Source organism: Actinia tenebrosa, unplaced genomic scaffold, assembly GCF_029948245.1.
Source record: "Actinia tenebrosa isolate PJP-AT-01 unplaced genomic scaffold, QUT_ActTen_1.0 PGA_scaffold9__36_contigs__length_13948895, whole genome shotgun sequence".
Classification (NCBI taxonomy): Eukaryota; Metazoa; Cnidaria; class Anthozoa; order Actiniaria; family Actiniidae; genus Actinia; species Actinia tenebrosa.
Window position 1 is genome coordinate 4,070,148 of NW_028292586.1, and position 14,294 is coordinate 4,084,441.

A 14,294-nucleotide genomic window follows, 5' to 3' on the forward strand; every position below is an offset into this window, starting at 1 on the left:
ATTGCATTTCCAATGAGCCGCTCCTCTGTATTTACCCGTGATGTGGCAGTGATCCCTAACCTTATCCACATAGAAATCCTCAACAAATGCTTTGTGGCAGTGAATGCAGTGCGTGGAGGGCTTTCCCGGCTTCTCACCCTTCTTAGCATACTTCCCGCATTTAAAATGAGCTTCTCCTAGATACTTTCCATCTTCATCCCACGCTTTCTTGGCTCGTCTTCCAAACTGGAGAAGCGTATGTTGACAAATGTGGCATTTCTTTGCCTTGGTAAAAGCCTCCTGGTTCTCTTTGGTAAATTCCATCTTCTTTGGACGTCTTAATTGTTCTCTAATCTCCCCCTCCTCTTCTCGCAATGCTTCTAGAAACTCATTAGCTGCGTTCTTACCTCGGTAAATCACAGGAGGGTTTGCTTTACCGTCTGATTTGACTACTATGTAACCAAAGGAGCAGATCTCGTGTAATCCTACCTTATTCGTGGCACCACGTTTCTGCTCTTCCTTAGTTATCAACGCTTCGAAGTCTGCATATATCACGTAAGGCACTTGCATCTGCTTTTGATGGTCTGCGTATGAAAGCTCTTTGTTGGTGGGCATCTGGATCCGTTGCGCCACTTCTTCGACTCCGCGGCAGATCTCATCGTGTTTCTTTAGGGTATTTAAGGATGTAAATGACAGCAAGCAGCAGTCGCAGAAGTACTTTTTGCCTTTGTGCTTAGTATGTCTGTAGAATAGTCTGCTAATGTGTTTAACCCATGAGTAGTGTCCGCCGTGGTAGAATAAATGTACGCGCTCTCCTTTACTTTTTGACAGAACTAACGGTACTATTGTCTGCTCTCTGACTCCGTAAACGTTAATTGCTAGATCGTTTATTTCCTCAAATATGGGGATGTCTACCAACTGCATGGGAAATTCCACACCATCCCACTCTAAATCATCTGTGGGATACTTACTTGTCCTACAGGGATCCTTCTCTGCTGGATACAGTGCAGACCTGATTGCCCACATAAAGCATCGATTGTCTTCATTCTTCACGTTTACAATAGCCTTCTTCCTTTCTACCCACGTTGGTAGCGGTACGTAACTCCCCCCTCGTATGGGTACGTACCTGGCTATACTTATCTCTATTCCTTCAACCTCCTCTACTGTCCAACCCGATCCTTCTTTCGTGTAGTTAGACAGCGACTCCATTATTGCTTCTAAGGCTTCACTGAGTGACCTATCCAGATTCGTGGATTCTAATATCACTAACGACTTTGATCGCAACATTGCTGTCGTCATTACCTCGTCTTTTGACAAACTTACTTCTACCATTATGCTCGCTTTCAGGGCTCCTAATTCTTCTATACTTTTTCGGAGAGTCCTTTTAACCTTCCTTTCTGACTGACGCCAAAACTGTCTAACGTCAATCTCACCGTTACCGGGTATTGTCACCGTGCTGAAGTTGCTTTGGGATTCCATTTATATAATAGGAAATATTTTATACCTAATACCAAGCACTTTTTAGGTCGTCGTAGTCGTACTCACAGTCCTGACAATGCCAAAACAATTTAACCTTAGTCTCAAACTTCTTACCACATCCACAATCATAACTGCTCATACACTTCGTCTTCATTTTCAAATGCTTTTTCAAATCCGCTTCTTTCTTAAAAGTTCTCTTACATTCTTCGCACTCCATATATAGACTAACATATTTAAGTGCGCTGTTGCCCTCAACCACACTTGGAGTGGGGGTCGTCCGTAGGTGGATTTTTGACACGGGTCTTGCCCGTGTTGAGATTGCGCTGGAACCCCCATTCCCTATACTACTAGGGTTGGATCTGTGAGTTAGCAATGCCCTGACCTAGATCAGCCTAGAGGTTGTTTCAGGGTTCAATAAACAATATTGATGTTTGGTTAACTATATACAGTATAACTTTACCCGACACACGACAAGAGACCCAGTATATATAACTATAACTAAATCAAAACTCACCACACTTTGTCATAATCCACGCCGCGTAAATAATCATAGTCGTATTTACAAAACACAGTGGTCGAGAAACAACGATCGTCAACTTCAGGAAGTATTGTGTATTGATCTTTGAGAAAACCTGCAATATAATGATGACAAAAATTTAGAGTAGGTGTTGCTCTACACGAGGCTATAGGTAATCTTAAAGCCTTTATTTTTAAAGTTAACCTCAGAGCCATAATTTACAATCGTCATCATTAGAGTGAGGGCTTTTAACTCCGTGAAACAAAAAATACTAGTCAACCTGTAATAGTCAAATAGACACAAAAGAAAACAATGTGTATCAGTCAAATATCTATTTCACGGGTTTAATGACTTCATTCTACTACCTGGTAAGATGTTATTTTAACACGAAAATCAATAGATTTTCGGTAGTTCAACCTTTAATATTTTTTTTATCTTAATATATTTTTTAAGTGGGTGTTTAATTCATTTACAATAATATACATATATTAATATTTTTATTATTCATGCTGCTTTTTTTTTCATTATTTATTTATTTATTTATTTTTTGTTACCGACCTCCTCCCCTACCTTTAATATGATCAAAAAAAAATTTATTGCACTAGCGTCAACTTTCAGCAATAGTTCCAACAATAATGGCAACGATAATTGCAGTTAGACTAAAATTGCTTGATAGAAGCTATCTTTCTATCATTCACATTTTTCACTTTCCATTTCCAATCCCATTCGTTCTTTTTTTTCCATTACACTTTACCTGTAAATCCTGACTGGGTTGTTTTCAAGACTTTCATTCCCTTCAAGCCGCCAGAAACTTTAGGATTTTCTTCAAATGAAAAATAGAAGCTTTTTAACTGTTTATAAAACTATTTTGACAAAATTACTGGATTCTGATTGGACAAGAGGAGTACCATTAAATCCCAAATTGTACTTTGTAGAGTCCCAATTAAGTTGCTCAATTTTTTTGAGTGTATTAAAAACAAAAAATTGTACAATCTTCTCGTATAATTCGGAATCATAGATACTCGTGATGTTTTGAAAATTCTCAAATTCTGTACAGTTCTGTATAGTCCCTTTCACAGTTCCCTGCGCCATCTTGGAAGGTGGCCATGCTAAAAAACAGACATGTGCAAGGGCGGCGGAAGCTGAAAAATTTTGGGGGGGCACTCCAATATTTCACGGTACCTTGAAATGACCCCCCCCCCCCTCCCTGTTTAGCTTGATTACAAACGTGTATGTGTGATATTTCAATCAGTAACATTTTGCGCGCATTAAACCACTTGCAATTGTGCTGAGAGACACAAAAATGATGCAAGTCGTCGCTAGATATATCGTATCTTTTTTAGATACAGAAAATTATGTAATATCAAAATAATAAATAATGGTTATCATAACCAAATCTCATGCGTTTTTTTTGTGTGTGAGGCATTATATTCTGGGGGGGGCCAGGCCCCCCCAAAAAATCTAGTGGGGGGGCCAGTGCCCCCCGGCCCCCCCCGCTTCCGCCGCCCCTGATGTGAATAATTGTCCAAGGTGTTTAAAAATGTCTCTATCATTGCAAGCTCACCGTTCGTCTTGCTTCGATGCAAAGGTATGGCTACCTTTCAAGATGGCGCAGGAAACTGTGAAAGGGACTATTGACAAAATAGAAAGGGACACGCCCGTGCTGTGGGCTCTCATAATGTCTGCACTCCCAACCAATCAGAACGCAAGATTAACCACAAATGTTTTATAAAGTCATTTTTACCTCCTCTCTTGTGGGAAACTTTACAAAAGCGTTGAGCATCTGGAGTCAAGACGAACGAATGAGCGTGCTCTAGTCCAGCCTAGGATTTTGACATAATTATAATCCTGTTTTTAAATATTTTATATTAGAATAGGCATCACTATCAACTTCAAATAAGGCATCAACTCAGTAGAGTAAAGCAACCATCTAAAAACGACAAACTAGATTGTTACAACCTGTAGAATCCGAGCGATGCTAAGTGAGCTGTCTGCGTTCGGTATTACTTGTCAAGTAATAACCTGTAAAATCCGACCAAATCTAATTGAACGACCAGCGTTCGGACCTAGCTACTAACTGTTATCCATAATGTAAAATCCTTCATTACACATACCTGTTTAATCCGTTGCCACGGTGCCTCTTCGATATCGACAATAGCCGCATCAACCTATAATGACAGTAATAAATATAGATATATATCATTATGAAAGCAACCGTTACCACGTGAATGAAATAGTGTTCTCCACCCTCTCCCTCCCGGGAGGATTTTGGTCACATTTGCTATGATGATCTTGAAGCACGACAAATATGATCGCAGGGAACCGGCTGCGGAGTGTGCACATGATCTTACTAAGTGTATACAATAAACCTGCCTCAGCGACTAGAAAGATCGTTTATTCATACTCAGTCGTCATGCTCTGGAGGCGGGTTCCCTGTTGTATGCCCAGCTCAACCAAAAATCGTATGATTTTTACATATTTTTAGAAAAAGACTTGCGGACTGAAGATGATAATAGAAATAGTTTGAGGCTCTTGTCTGAGGTTAATAAAAAGGAAATCAAACTACCCCCCACCGCCAGTTTCACAATCTAGGTCGTCCACTCAGACTTGTCAAATTAGAAACAATAACTTATTTTAAACTTTTTTCAAAAGGGCTCTGGTTACGACACGCGGTGGATCAGTCTATCGCCTCGAGCATCTACTTATTTCGCCACGTCGAGTTCACATTGTCATTGAACTTCAGCGTATAGCGTATAATTTTTCAAAACACCCTTTCAAGTTCTCGCCATTCCTCCGCCATAGGCGTCCCAGGATCAGCAAACACAATCATCGGTAGGAATAAAATAATGTACCATATAGTACAACTTTCCTACCTTTCGTATAGTTCACTACTCCACAACGTTCTAGCTAAGCCATTACGTGGCGAATGTCACGATCATTTTCTTGTACAATACTCCCCCTCCCACCCCACCCCCTCTCCAAAGGACTTACATGACTGTGGCTGCTGAGGAAGTGTTCACAAATATTAATTCCAAACTCTTCAATGGAGTTCAGCTGCAAGAAGCAATGAAAAGAAAAAACATATTTAAAAGCCTCTTGCTTGTTCACACCCCCAACCTCTCCTCCCGACGCGAAATTATACATTCCATGTGCGAGGCCCAGTGATCGGTCTAGCGTTATTACTAGTCCAAATCTTAACTTCCTTTCAAGAAATATGTATTCTTTTAGTTTATTTTTTAGTTTGTTTATGAGATCTATCGAAAGAAATTGATAAACCAAGAAAAAACAGCTAGAATAGGGTTTCGAATTCAGTGACCTTCAACTTTTAGCATAATATAATTCAATTCGCATCTCGAAGTATAAGTAATTTATCTATGTAAGCTTCTGAAAATATAAATAGGTCATTCATCTTTGTGACACGCATTGCAAAACCTTATGAACATTATCTCGTTAAAAAATACAATTACGTTAATCGATTATTAAGTACAATGCAAGAAACCTTGCTTTAACTTCGCGAGAGCTCATAAGATTCAATTACTGTACCTCATTCTTCGTGGCTAAAGCATACACGGTATTCTTCTGCGTATCTGTAGGAATAACACTAGAGTTGTCTCCCTTGAGATAGTCGTTCTTGTTGTTCAGCTTTAGCTCAACGCAGACTTCAATCTCGCGAATGCTGTGATATTTTTCGTTAATTCGTTTGATTTTCAGTAGACGGACTCCAGTTTTCCCGTAGCCTGTGAGGTCATCGCTAAAATAGTGTTGGGAAGCCATTTTAATGCGTACTCTGCACCATCGAGGTCCACAACTTATCGATCTACACCTGAACTCACTAAGTGTGGAGACAACGGCTTACTTAGAATATGTATTTACATACCGTAATGCTTTAAGAGCGCCCCAGTATGAAAAAAATGTGATCATAGCGTGATCACTCTTCACGACCGTGATCACGCCTGTCATCACCCCTAAAAGCGTGACCTTGTTATCACTCCTGTGATCACGGCTGTGATCACGGCATGATCCGGTCACTCCATGAAGTGTGACTTGTCATAAAGATAATTTATTTGCTTCTTTTATTCAATAAACGTATATGATCAATTATATTGAATAACTGATTAGACGTTAATAAAAAAATCACTTTCTGTATGGTTATGAGATTGTATATTATAATAAATAAATAAATAAATAAATAAATAAATAAATAAATAAATAAATAAATAAATAAATAAATAAATAAATAATATAAAAAATATAAATAATGAATAATAAAATACAAATATAAATGATATTGAGGCAAATAATTGTTTTAGTATCGCTCTTTTCTCGCGCCAACTGTAACAACTAAACAACTTGCCAGTGAAGCTAGAATAACCTACTGGACTCTGTAGGAATCGAATTTAGTATACTATTCTGTATATTTCTTATTGAAATCTGACTAGTTGTTTGTAAAGAAACACGAACTGTGCATGTCGACTGGTACTGATAGATGGTATTTTCGGAAATCGGTTGCATAAAACAAGCCAACGCCACGGTTGCCAATTCTAATTTCTTGATAACTCCGATGAATGGAGCAACGGAAAAGACCTTTTCGTGTTGAAGGTTAGTATGTTAATGTTTTCTTTTATTTGTATAGACTAGATTTGAAAAACAATGATGTTTCAAGGGAATTTATTTCGAGAAGTCTTTAAGTCACGCAATCGCCAAACAATGATTTCTGCATATTTAATGAGTCAAAATAAAAGCTCTCGCAAAAAGCGCACAATTATTTCCCCAAAATAAAAAATACATTTTTCAAAAGAGTAGTTTCCCAATAGTTGTTGACTATAATTTCATAAGATTTGGAAGGATGGCACATAGGGAAACTCGCAGTTTTCGAGATGCACTGACCAGCATTGTAACTCAGTGCCCATTGCTTTTTATTGTGTAAAATAATTCTGAGTCGTTCGATTTTTATGAAACTACTCTTAATTGAGCAAATAAGAGTTGTACTTTTGGCAGAAAGTATTCAAAGGCTATTTGGATTAATAGTTTTGATACACGGACCAAGCGAAAGTAAGCAATTTTCAGCCATCTTTTGGCAGCGAAATTCGTCCCTGGAGCTCAAACCGATTTTTCCCTATTTCTCGAAAACAAAAAAGTATTTTTCAAAACTAACCACACGGTGTTTCTTCCTTCATCATACACTACTAAAATCCAAAAGTAGAGCGAATTCGAAAATTTGAGCCTTTCCACCGTATGTTTGATTTTTACAGACAGTCGCTCCATACATTTCTTTGTAGTTTATGATCAAAATATCAGTAGTAAAGGGAGAAAGAAATACCCAAACACCCCAAAATATAAATTATAGTCACAAGTAATGTGAAATAAGCACATTAACCACCCTTTGGGCTTCATAGGAATAAAATAAATTAAGGATTTATATACAAAGAAATGTATGGAGCGATGTTCGATGTTGAGTGTATGACGTCACAGACTCCAAAAAGTAATCGTAAAAATATCATACTTTCGTCCTGAATATCGAGAAAACACTGCATACAGTGATTATTGGACCTTTAAAGAGTATTCTTAGGAAGTTTCAGCTGAATCCAAGTTTGAGCGATTTTCGTCGTAGTAGCACTTTAAAGATTAAGAGGGATTAAACTACGGCACCAAAATTTAAATTGACATTGAGGGGAGGGGAGGGTAATAGACCAAATGATTCTTTAAAAATAGACTAAACAGCTAGTGTATTAGGCATTTGATTTGTATCCAAAAACCGAGAGAAAACCAACTTATTTTATATTATGAGGTCCTGAACCTTTTAAAAATTTCTTTTACGCATTTCTTTTACGAACAAACAAACGAACGACTTCCTAGTACCCCTCTCTCTTTGTCTCAGTTTTGTCACTAGGGAGGGGAGAGCGGAGTATTTACTGTGAGCTCTTCCAGCCCAGAGGTTTCTGGGTAGTGTATTGTATTACGAAAAATGGCGGCAAACGAAGAGCGCGCTTCTTTGTGGCGAACTCCTCTTTCTACTCCAGTTAGAACCAACGAGAATGGTATCCAAGACTTGTTTCGGCATTCAGAGAAGCTTCTAGCTTCTGCTGTGTCGATATGTCGTTTGAAAGGCTCCGTTGAGTGTCAGACAGGAGGGATTATTACCGTGTGTGAAGAAATGCAAAGGCTGCTTCGTCTGGCTTTCTCTGGTAAGTGGAGTTTTAATTCGCCATAAATCTGACTGTATTGGTCTTTATTGTGTGTGGAAGACTTTGAATAATTTAAATGAAAAGGTAGCCTTTGGACTTCAGTTTTGTGCTGGAGTTTAGGATGGGTTTGTCATAGTTTGGGGGGAGGGGAGGGGGTATTTAAGAAAGAGATTATAAAGTGTGGTTCTAGTAAGTATCAAATATCCATACCTCCCCATTGAGGATCGAGGATATCTTTTGTGGCTCCAGAAAATATTCATAACATTGAATGTCAAATGACATTTTTATTGAACTGCGAAACAAGCCCTGAGCTGATCTAAGTCAGGGCATGGCTACTTCACAGATCAAACCCTGAAACAACCCCTGAGCTGATCTAAGTCAGGGCATGGCTACTTCACAGATCAAACCCTGAAACAACCTCAGGGCTGATCTAAGTCAGGGCATGGCTAACTCACAGATCAAACCCTGAAACAACCCCTGAGCTGATCTAAGTCAGGGCATGGCTACTTCACAGATCAAACCCTGAAACAACCCCTGAGCTGATCTAAGTCAGGGCATGGCTACTTCACAGATCAAACCCTGAAACAACCTCTGGGCTGATCTAAGTCAGGGCATGGCTACTTCACAGATCAAACCCTGAAACAACCTCTGGCAGGGCTGTCAACCCCCGAGATATTCAAATCTGGAGAATTGTTAGGGAAGGGACATGATGTCACAGTGTGTCAAAAAGCGCGCGAAAAGACGTCTTTCGCTTTGTAACATTATTGATGTGATGGGTTTATTTCTGACCAATCAGATTATCGCTTATATTACAATGGCCTACTTGCAAGAACAGTTTATGAGGAACGTTTTGATTTTGTTAGCGATTTAAAATAACACAAACAACACAAAATAATTGGAATTTTATGGTTGTGAAAGTCGAGTCTCATAAGAAATGGTCAGCTTTGGGAATTATCCGGGAGATTTGAGACTCTAATCTGGAGACCGGGAGATACGGTCCAAAATCTGGAGACTCCCGGTTTATCCGGGAGAGTTGACAGCCCTGCTCTGGGCTGATGTAAGTCAGGGAATGGCTACTTCACAGATCAAACCCTGAAACAACCTCTGGGCTGATCTAAGTCAGAGCATGGCTAATTCACAGATAGAAGCCTGAAACCACCTTTGGGCTGATCTAAATCACGGCATGACTAACTCAGAGATATAACCCAATCTGATCTGTTTTTAAAATTTATAGAGAATGCAAGAATAGAGAAGGAGATGAAAAGGCAAAAGCTGAATTATGATGATGAAATTTCTCTGCTAAAAGGGAGAGTCACTTTCCTTGAAGAAGAGAAAGAACTCCTGAAGACACATTTCAAAGAAATAAAGTCTAAAATTTTTGATGATCAGCCAAGGTTTGTGAATTTTCTTTAGAATTTTGAATAGTACATGTAAAATAACTGATGATCAGTCACCGCCTATGATCACAGGCCAAATTACTTTTAGCTTAGTCATATCTCATTTCTGGTTAAACGTTAGTGGTCAAAATATCGACAAGGCAAAAGTTTAATGAAACAAGTCCTAGTTTTGGCCAGTATATATGTAGATATTGCTGTTATTAAATGGTTATTCTAGGCTAAAACCTTCTTAATTTATGATTATGAATAATTAGAGAGGAAAAGCACAATCGACATCAGTCACCCTGGAAAAGTCTGTAAATCAGATACAGAATCGTCCTTAACCACCAAATTGAGTTATTGCTATCAATTTAAATAATTATTGTTCTAAACTGACTAGCGACTGACTAGCTAATTATACATGTGAAAACGCTTTTTTGTTTACAAGTGAACACGATTTATGTTTACACGTAAACATGAGGCTAGTCAGTTGCTAGTCAGTGCAGAACAATAGTTATTAAAATTGGTTGCCATATTTCAATTCTGTGTATTACGCTAGTATATAAATGTCTCTTCATGTAAAAGGACAAAAGAGATTGGCTACCTATATTGTATATATTCCCAAAAAACATTCTTTTTTGACACAGGTCTACCTCTCAGATTACCAAGATAAACAAGGGGGAAATGCAGAAAGATCGAGTCTTGGTCAAAAAAATCAAAATCACAGGCACAGATTCGCAAGAACCTGCTACTCTCAAGGAAAGAGAGCAAGAACAAAGTGAAAAAGAAGATGAAACCTTGAAAGAGAATGTCAAGCCAGATAAAAAGGAAAGAGAAGCTGTTCCTGAGAATATTCCAATGGAGACTAACTCGGAGGACATTGATGATGCGTCACTTGAGATTTCTTACTTTGAAAGTCCCAAGGCAAGTAAAATGAAAGCAAAAGGACGGAAAGTTGCCTCAAATAAGGTAGGGAAAAAAGCTGTTAGCCGTGAAGAGAAGAAGAAAAATCACGATGATACTGAAGTTTTAAGTAATGTAAAGAAATTGCAAGATGATTTTATTGCGGATAGGGATGTGAGTAACAAGTCTAGGAGAAGTTCCAGAAAGAGTGCAAGGGAAGATGATGAGAACGTTGTAACTATCTTGGAATGCCCTGACGATATTGGTGAACCTTTGACACGGAGTGTACACCTCAACCCAGAAACAGGTCTGCTCGAGACGGTGGAAGTTGATGAAGAACCAGTAGTAGAAGTTCAGGAGAAGCCGAGGAAGAATGCTAAGAGGAAAGACAGCAAGAAAGACGCCAAGAAAAACAGAAAAGATGCAAAAAACATCAAAGAAGGTTCTAAAGGAAAGTCCAAGACAGAGAGAGAAAATTTGGACAATGATCAAAAAATTGAAAATGGTAATTTGGACCAGGAAGAAGTGTTGGGGGATTTTCCAGATAGTGAAAGCATGGTGTCAGAAGGCAATGTGCAGAAGATGCCAGACAGCAAGACTCTAGCCCAAACACCCGAAAGAGAGGAAGAGCTTGGTGATGTAGGATTTCTGATTGACATCAGCTCAATGATTACAACATTTGTAAGTAATCCAGATGATACAGCATTGGAGCTACCACTTATGAGTGCACGAGAAAGAGCTGATGCACGCAAACTGGCTGCGCTTTTTAACCTCCATATCAGCATTGGCAACAAAATGGATAACCGTTCAAGCCTTAACTTGTCCAAAACATCCAACTCCAAAATGCCCAAACCTGGAAAATTAGATAGTCTTTTAAGTCAGTTGAGTATTGCAGCAGCAAGGGAGGCAGAGAAGGCTAGTGCAAAGACCAGAACCAAACGAAAGTTCGCTTCTGTTGCTGATGATGAATGCAATGATGAACAAAGCACATGGGATGACTCTCAGCCAAAAAGGAATCCAAAAACTTTTTCTCGGTCCAAAAAGGCAAGAATGTGAATCATTTATAAAGGTACTTTCTAAAGGTTTTTAGCTTAAATTTTGATAGAGACATGCTACAAATATTTACAGTTTTAACCTAAACATGCTTACTTTTATATTATGTAATAATAACCATTATCCTGGGAAAAGATGAACATTTTGAATCAGTACTGGCTATCTATATATGGTAATGTGTCAGTCTAGTACATATATGTAGCCACTTGCTTCCATCATTTGTATGGTAGTTTATAGATGAATATCAGAATTAAGAATCATTTTCCGGACTTGATGCTTTCTAATGAGTAGGATAATAATTTAAAATAATTTTGTAATTTAGGACTTCTTCTATCTATCAGGTCGTTTCAGGGTTGGATTTGTGAGTTAGCTGTGCCCTAACTAAGATCAACCCAGAAGTTGTTTCAGGGTTCGATCTATGAGTTAGCTATGCCCTGACTTAGACCAACCCAGAGGTCGTTTCGGGGTTGAATCTGTAAATTAGCTGTGCCCTGACATAGATCATCCCAGAGGTCATTTCAGGGTTGAATCTGTAAATTAGCCGTGCCCTAACATAGATCATCCCAGAGGTCTTTTCAGGGTTGAATCTGTAAATTAGCTGTGCCCTGACTTAGATCAGCCCAGAGGTTGTTTCAGGGTTGAATCTGTAAAATTATTAGCCATGCCCTGATTTAGATCAGCCCAGAGGTCGTTTCAGGGTTCGATCTGTGAGTTTGCCATGCCCTGACTTAGATCAGCCCAGAGGTTGTTTCAGGGTTGAATCTGTAAATTAGCTGTGCCCTGACTTAGATCAGCCCAGAGGTTGTTTCAGAGTTCAATCTGTAAATTAGCTGTGCCCTGACTTAGATCAGCCCAGAGGTGGTTTCAGAGTTCAATCTGTAAATTAGCTGTGCCCTGATGTAGATCAGCCAAGAAATTGTTTAAAGTATTGATGCAATATGAAGGTTTTTTATTTCATGTATATCATGCATTTAAGTGAAATTTAACACCATATTTTTAACTTTCAACAATGTTGTAGCTATAATATAGCTGGTACCATACATCATGATTGTAGATTGTACATGCAAGGGGTCTATAAAATGGGGTCTCCATTGCTTTGACCTAATGCTGCAGGATTTCAAGTGTAATAAAAAATGGACTATTTCAATTACAAACCATGACTGTAAATGCAAGAGTTTTGAAGAAAATGTTGTAATACTTTTTCAATTTTTTACTGCACATAATGTTTTTAGTCCTTTTAGGTAAAGCAAAAGTAATATTTGGGGAAAAGTTTTTTTTTATTAATTAAAGATATAAATTTTAATTACAAGAACAAAAAAGTTACAATTAATTATTTGTAATTTTGTCAATCAAATAACATTTTCAATTCACAAATCTGGTTCATTTTTTTTTTTCAGTCCTGGTAAAAAGCAAAGACTATAAAAAATCTAAGATCTCCATTACAAAATCTTTTTCATCTGAATCATTTTTTAGGTTGGAAATAGACTTTTCCTGAATTTTTTTTGGTGACCACGAAACCATGACTCGAAGTAAAGGTTGGATTTGATGTTTTCAAACATTCAATCTATTTAATCAAGTCCAACATTGACTTTGAAGCCATTGTTCATGGTTACTCAGTGACTTCAGAAAAAAGCAATAGACCTCTTTGGCTTGGGGCAATATTTTCCCATTTCAGACCACGTGTCATTCCCTTGTGAATAAGATTCTTTGTTTGAGCTGTATCTATATTCATGTGTCTTCTCATGTGCAACCGAGCACAAACCTTAAACAAAAGAAATGATACTCTAGGGAATGACATGGTCTGAAATGGGAAACCATTATGTCAGAGCGAAGAGGTCTATTGTGCAGATCTTATTTTCTTTATACGAAGAGTATGTTTGTTTATTCTCCATCTTTTAATATTTCTCGTTTTCTCATTTCAGTCCATCTCACAGCCTAAAGGCAAAATGAACAACAAAATTACAAATCAAATTTACATCAATCAATTAGAGATGAGTTTAGATTGGCATTTTTACTTCCCACAAAAGGCAAAAATGACCCATGTTTTCAAAATTTCCCCGTTGCCTTTTGCAAACTTTCTCACCAAAGACAAAATATTATTTTGTTTATCTACTACTTGAAGATTTTTTCAATATTCCTTTTCAGTAATTTGAAAATATTTTTCACTGGACTTCATTTGTGAAACAATTTTACCAACTGGATATCTGGAACTCTCATTTGAAACCTTTAACCTGGTTCAATCTCCAGGGGGTTTGAGATAAATAGAGGTTATTACACTGCTAGTTGTGTATTGCAGCTGGATAATTTTACAAGTGAAAGAGGGGGGCTTGAAAAAATTTGGATGTAATACACAACTATAGAGTTTTGTGTTGTAATAAATAGTTTATTGTTCGACACAAAAAAACTGAGAAAGAGTGCATGAAAAACCAACCATTTTTATCGTAATAAGGAAAACTTGAAAGTCACGAACTCAAAACAACTCACCCATGAGCTGCAAGATGGCATAAATGAAGAGGAGAAATTTCTTGCGCAGACAGCAGCAAAAACAAAAACAAAAAGGTTCCCACAGAGTGTGTATTATCCACCTGATGAACAAAATGGTTGTAAAACAGGAAATTGAGGTGTGTCGTATAAATAATGGGAAATTAATCCACTGTACATTATGTTGTTGCTTTTATTGTTATTTTTTTCAAAAGTGTAAGTATTAGTTTACCTCTGAGTTACTTGACAGTTTTATTAACTCTGGGTCTGGACCCATCCAGCAGTACCTTGAAAATTATTAGAGGTTAGAAGATAACATGA

General features: G+C 37.9%; 2 protein-coding genes across 2 annotated transcripts; one reads left to right on the forward strand and one right to left on the reverse strand.

Moving 5' to 3' along the window:
* Window positions 1-1,972: 1,972 nt before the first annotated feature.
* On the reverse strand, window positions 1,973-5,951 carry LOC116298613 (uricase; the record flags this gene model as incomplete). The annotated part of the gene is given in 6 exon segments (XM_089024571.1): window positions 1,973-2,090; window positions 2,730-2,798; window positions 3,720-3,798; window positions 4,090-4,143; window positions 4,967-5,029; window positions 5,519-5,951. Coding segments are annotated over 6 exon segments (614 nt in total), but the record flags the coding sequence as incomplete, so codon positions are not given.
* Window positions 5,952-7,206: 1,255 nt separating this feature from the next.
* LOC148904534 (uncharacterized) lies at window positions 7,207-11,512 on the forward strand. The gene is made up of 3 exons (XM_089025262.1): window positions 7,207-8,160; window positions 9,395-9,554; window positions 10,184-11,512. The coding sequence occupies exons 1-3, from the start codon at window positions 7,941-7,943 to the stop codon at window positions 11,493-11,495; spliced, it is 1,692 nt and encodes a 563-aa protein (XP_088881388.1). The 5' UTR covers window positions 7,207-7,940; the 3' UTR covers window positions 11,496-11,512.
* The last annotated feature ends 2,782 nt before the right edge of the window (window positions 11,513-14,294 follow it).